Here is a 6,355-nt window from a genome sequence, read left to right as displayed (position 1 = left end):
AAAAAAAAAGATTTTTTTTTTCAATTTCAAATCTCTTCCGACTGTTTTTTCTTATCAAGGGTTCAAACAATTCATAAATAGAATTAAATTGACAGTATTTTGATGTAATTTATACATTTTCAAATTTAAATTGTAATTTATTTATACTTACTGGGATCTTTTACAATTAGTGAAAATTGATTTCTCTCTCTACCTTACTCACCAAGTCATAAAAGCAAAGCACTGCTTATTGAACTCTTGGGGCAGTCAGCCAAAGGTTACATTACATCACGAACACGCTTGCAATGATCTTAATGAGATGGTGATTACTAGTGAGTATGAAATCTGTCCGGTTCAGAATCGCATTTGTCCAGTTGTTAGAGACAGAGGCAAGAGATATTGTAAAAAAAATTTAGAAAGTGGTATCAGAGAGGATTGATTTTATGGCCAGATGCTTTACATTCAATGACTCTAACGACTGATGCCAGTCTACGTGAAATGTCCGAGTCGATTTATTCAACAAATGCAAGAACGTAAAAGAAACATACAAGTACAGTGATGGAATATGGAAACAGTTCTACTTCCCGGCAGCAATTTAGTGTAACAATATACTTTTTCTCAAATTCACTGCCAAACCAACTTCGAAGTGGGAGATTCATACGCTATGCCGTATTTCGTCTGCATCAAATTCTTCCGGACAAGCGTCCAAATGTTTTGACGTAAAGTGTTCGATGACGTCGTCGACCACTGCCAACATTTCGCATATTGCTGTCATTCAAATTCCAACATACAAATATTTTCGAGTATAATACACAAATGCATATTCACTCATAAGACTATTCCAAACTAGGAATTCAATCAGGTGGAAACAAATTGTATTCCAGTTTCCAAGTTCCGAACGTTTAATATTTTTCCTGCTGAAATATTTGGAACTATTTTCAAGAATATTATTTTTTGTAATTGCGTCTCTACTGTACAGTGTATCAGACGTTCACTTTCCTAATAAAAATTTGTTTCTCGTGTTTGGATTCGCACCTTTTATGAACTGTCATGAATTCTATCCTGGAAACTTAGGATGAGTGATCCAAACTACCTGACCGCCGTTTCTCATTCATTTGTGTATTGTTTCAAAAGCCATACTTTGAATAAATTACTTCCATTAAAGAATCAGCATTTAGAACACGTATCACATGTTTCTAAGGATCTCGTTTGTTTATGAACAATAATTAATTATTTTAAACAACCATGAATAATTAATTAAATAATTATGTGCATGTACTTACTTATTTAAATTGTAAGATGTAACTTTGATTCAATCAAATACTAATTCCATTAATCAAAATCCAATTGTACGAGGTTACTGCGTTTCTGTTTACACAATTATAAGATAATATGGTAATCTTAAGGATCAGCACTGACTAGAAAGCCAGTAAATGAGGACCAGTGAAGCCTTTTTCTGGTGGCAGTCCTACACCAGACATATACACGATCTCCTTTCACCAGATGTACTGTAGCAGCTCCTGTTACTGGTCCCCACCCGTCGGTTGCAAACTTACTGTCTTTTGTGCCCTGCCGAGAATACATATTGACGTATTCAGCACCATTCTTTCTTATGTAACAAAATATGAAATTATCACCCCTGCTAGTTTCAATGATACTCGCAATGAAAACGTAGAGACCCGGAAAGGGACACGTGAACTGCCCTGTTCTGCTACTATAGACGGACCCTTCGTTCAATTTTACAGACGTGAATTTTAATATTCCATTAGTTTGTCCATACGCACCGTTAACTGTGAAAGCTGCCTTTTTTCCTGTATAAACAGAAAAATAAAATGTAAAGACTTACATATTGTAAATACATATCAAAAAGGTGACATAAATGTTATGTTAGTATGACACTGTGTATGTTAATATTATAATGCTATATCATATGAACTGAGATGCATCTGTTTATGTAATTACGGAATTTATATTTCAAAATGGATTATATGTTTGTAAATTACAGACATAAATATCAACAATGACCCTATGACTTTCTTATCATTTTGAATCATCTAGAATATATTTCGTTTTTTGACATAGAACCAGTCTTGTGTCTCTTTAGGTATAAGCCTTTAAGAAATGTCTATAAATATAGTTTTTGAGTACAAAATCGATAGAAGATATTTGATGGTATTTAGCAAGATAAAACTAATCCTATTCATCCCGTAAAGTACCGTTAGACATACCTGGTTTCTGGGATCTTTCTTTTCTTAGATTTACCAGGAATTCGGGAACAATCATAGATTATCTAAGAAAAGAATGTTCCCATAAGCCAGATCACACGATATATATATAACTGCGTGAATACAAATGCAATATTAAAAATGTATGACCAGGCGTTAGTTAACATTATTATAAATATAAATATAAAATTCTTTAACAGTGAAAATAATAAAATATATTTTGACACATTGGTACAGATATTTAATTAAAACACTGAAAAGGCAGGAAATGAACTTTTTTTTAAACTGAAAATACAGTTTTAACTGCTACAATTTACAGAATGATTACTATTGCCAGCAATTATTACTTCTGCCAGCAACATCAGTTAACTGCTACCATTACCATCGGCTATATCAGTTAAAGACTACTATTGCAAGCAAATGATGTTATTGAAAAGCATTTTCGATATGGCTGAAATTAAACAAGAAAAGAAATCATGTGGGCAGACAATAACTGACTTGCCTAAATTGTATTTTTCCAACAGTCATAACATTTTTGAATTAATAGAATACAGTGGTTGCGGAAAGTTAATTTTTAATGTCATTTTGAAATTAACAATTTCAAGTAAAGCAGAAATCAATGGAAATTACACAAGTAATTTTTATTGATGACAAGCTAGTAAGCATTTGAAAGTTGCGTTTTCTGTGAACGCACAATTTGATGAATCAAATTGAGATATGCCAATATAAATATCTATTACATTCACCCCGTCTGTCTCAAGTCCGGGTTGCATGCGAGAATATATTTTTTCCAGGATAGTAACAATGCTGGCTCCTCATCAATCGTAGCGAAAATAACGGTCGCCCGGTCCTTCCACAAACTTAGGTTCCTAAGGGACTCCTCTATTCGTGCTGTTTGACAGACAACCCTTTTCACAACGGCCACTAAGTCCGAGGCAAAACTCAATGTTTGTCGCAGAACTGGGGGCGGCCAAACTGATACAAATGGCAAAATTCCAAAAGCAGCCTCAGATCAAAGTTAAATCCCACTCATGAGTTTGTCAGGGATAAACACCAAGCTAAACCGTCACCCTCTACATCGGCAAACCGTTCTAACCCAAAACTCTGGTTCCATAGAGCTCCCCCACCCCCTGTCGTCAGCTATAAGGCTTGAAGTCAACCTCCATTTCACCCCTCGTCTCAGGTTCTTCCCAGACAAGGGATTTCCCAGAATGGCAGCAGCCCATGTGTACTGTGAAACAACTTTCTCATCAAGTCAATGGTCATCAGGTCTGCTGATACTTTGGGGAGGTGGTGCCAAACTGTAGAAAATGAAATATTCCAAAAAATGACTCTACATGGATGGCCGAACTGACTCTCTACACCTCAGATTAATTTAGACCCCATCGTCGCTGGGGAATTCATTTATTTTACACACCTATTACTTCATTGTATTGAATAGCATTAGTGACAGGAGCGTTTTATCTATTAACTTGAAATTTCGAGAAACTAACTCCAAATTTCGAGATACAAACTCAAACTTTTGAGAAAGTTAAGTAACTCGAAATTTCGAGGGACTTAATTCAAAACACCGAGTTAATCAAGTCTTAAACATGGTTTAAAAAGTGATATCTTTATTGGAAAACGCTGCCCGGGCATCTTAATCATATGATCCTATAGGGTTACCCGATGGATACATCAGATACCTAATCTTGGCCAGGTCCTATACATCAACGTAAACTATTGTAAATAACTCGAAATCAGGACATAGTAACTCGAAATTGCGACTAATTAACTCGAAATATCGAGATAGTAATCCGTATCTTTGTGAGAATTCTTAGTTAAGTATTATATATGTAGATAACGTTTTGAATATAAGTGACTATATATGCTTAGTTTATTTAGAAAATATACGAAACCCTCCCATTTCACTTTAACAAGCCTGGGAAAGCAATCTGGGGAGGTAATTATATCACAGTTAGATATTGCACTGATGCATCCTGCATATTTTAAGCAGGTAATAAATAGGTAATTATGACGCTGATAGAATAACAGTCAACTAATTAACATTAAGAAAAGGGAAACTCATGTGGATATACAAAATACCTGATGTCAGTAACAATATCAAATTGGAAAAACAGCTTTAACTTCAGGTCTGTATTAACTGCTGTAACTGCCTACAGCAAACTCCAACACAGTGTTACTTCCCCTGTCATCATGTATAAATCCGGCTGATTTTCAGCTACTTTATAATTTATTTAATTTTTGAATTTTATTGAACAAAGTCTATTTACAATAGTTAAATATGACACATTTTACTTGTAAACCATGCAAGAAATAACAAATACCGGTAATCAGTAATACTAAATATACTTCTTTTCCTGGTGTTGTGACGCGCATCTGCTAAAATGTAAACAGTGTAGTTGTTTGACAGAATTATAGGTTTACATGGTTTGCCATTGTTACGTGATTTGCCTGAAGGCAATGATGATTGTTTGACAAAATTCAATATTCGGAAATTGTACATACAGCAGAAGCAATTACTAACTTTAACTGCTAGCCGCACTGTATTTAAAACTACTATTTCTACTGGAAGTTTGAGTCTGACATCAGATTGGCCCTGCTGCGACTGAGGTACTGCCAACTTCACACCGATTTAACAAAGATTTACTGACATGGGTCTGGCACCTCTGCTGTCTGATAAATGCATGGATTAGAGTTTTAATTAGATGTTTTTTATTGTTAACAATATAACATTATTTACCGGTGTCATATTATGTAGATATGAAATAATTTAAAATATATTTACCTTGCCTTGTTTCAACGTTCACAATTCTTGTTTCTAGCTGCTGGATTTCAGCATTACTTGTTTTCAAATTTTTCGTGTGATGGACCGATTCTTTATCTACTTTTTCTTGAAGCGTTTCTGAAAAATCTCGAAATTTATCATTCAATGTTGACATTAGCAATTTCACCTCGTTTGTGAAAATTGAGAGTTTCTCGTCATACGACTTTTTCATTCCACGTAGAAACATTTTCTCTGCGGGTACCATTTTGCGAACCGCAGTAAACAGCTTCATAACGTCATGTTTTAAAGCAATTATAGACGATTCTGATGCCTTAACGCTTTTCATGTCATTTTCCCTTGCAAGAAGTGTCAAATCAGAGATAGCTTTTTCATTGTTCAAAGTATTATTTTCTAGCTTTGCTATCTGATTGTTCAGTTTCTGCTGCACATTCTCAATGTTCATGATTCCCTTAGCAATGTTTTCGATCTTATTAACGGTTTCTTCTAATTTAGTTATACTGCAAGCCTGCTGTTCCATATTGTTGGTGACTTCTTCTAAACTGGCTAGTTTGTCAACTTGCTTTTTAATGTTGTTGGTAGTTTCTTCTAACTTTTTTATCCTGCAAGCCTGCTTTTCCATCTTTTTGGTGGCTCTTTTAAAACTGGCTACTATGTCCGTTTGCATTTTAATGTTGTTGGTAGTTTCTTCTAACTTCGTTATCCTGCCAGCCTGCTTTTTCATCTTTTTGGTGACTTTTCTTAAGTTGATTATTTTTTCCGTTTGCTTTTTAATCTGTTTAGTGGTTTGTTCTAAATGTGCTATCCTGTCAGCTTTTTCTTCACACTTTTTGGTAGCTTCTTCTAAATTTGCTACTTTGTCAACCTGCTTTTCCATTATCTTGGTGGTTTCTTCTACGATGGTTATCCTGTCAGCCTGATGTCCCATATTGCGAACTGCCTCTTCTAACTCGAGCCTCAGTAGTTTATTTTCAAGCATAATATCATCCATTCTTTTAGAATATATTTCATAAAAGTCTTCAGCATTGAATTCCGATGCACTTCCCGGAACGAAAATTACACACATAACGTAAAATAGCACTGATCTAATTTGTCTAACACCCATGATTGCCAAAGGAATGTGCCGCGTGTTCAGAATCGTTTAAGAAAGTAATTTTAGCTGCTCTATGTTGTAGATGGATAGATAGTTTATTCAAACAAAAGACAATGAATTTTGCAACATGTAAATAAATGCAAATATAACACGAATACATGACAAGCATCTATTGTATAAGTTTACATCATCACAGGTGGTCGAATTCAATAGCGTTATCTTTAGATATGAAGATAACCTTTATTATTTTTGACATTCATATTCAATCATAAA

The 6,355-nt window shown here is 34.5% G+C and overlaps 1 protein-coding gene across 1 annotated transcript; it reads right to left on the bottom strand.

The window, feature by feature from the left end:
- Positions 1–491: 491 nt before the first annotated feature.
- On the bottom strand, positions 492–6,166 carry LOC123555682 (golgin subfamily A member 4-like). Its single transcript, XM_045346272.2, has 2 exons — positions 4,993–6,166; positions 492–1,790 (listed from the first exon to the last, which is right to left on the bottom strand). Exons 1-2 carry the CDS (start codon positions 6,092–6,094, stop codon positions 1,381–1,383), a joined length of 1,512 nt encoding a protein of 503 aa, XP_045202207.2. The 5' UTR covers positions 6,095–6,166; the 3' UTR covers positions 492–1,380.
- Between the last annotated feature and the right edge of the window lie 189 nt (positions 6,167–6,355).

The sequence above is a fragment of the Mercenaria mercenaria genome, chromosome 7, assembly GCF_021730395.1.
Source record: "Mercenaria mercenaria strain notata chromosome 7, MADL_Memer_1, whole genome shotgun sequence".
Classification (NCBI taxonomy): domain Eukaryota; kingdom Metazoa; phylum Mollusca; class Bivalvia; order Venerida; family Veneridae; genus Mercenaria; species Mercenaria mercenaria.
This window is presented reverse-complemented; position numbering and strand designations above follow the sequence as displayed.

Excerpts from the sequence above, each read along its gene's own strand:
- LOC123555682 (XM_045346272.2), bottom strand. The coding sequence starts at position 6,094 with ATGGGTGTTAGACAAATTAGATCAGTGCTATTTTACGTTATGTGTGTA. Across the intron at positions 1,791-4,992 it reads GAACGTTGAAACAAGGCAAG|GAAAAAAGGCAGCTTTCACA; the intron begins GTAAATATATTT and ends CTGTTTATACAG.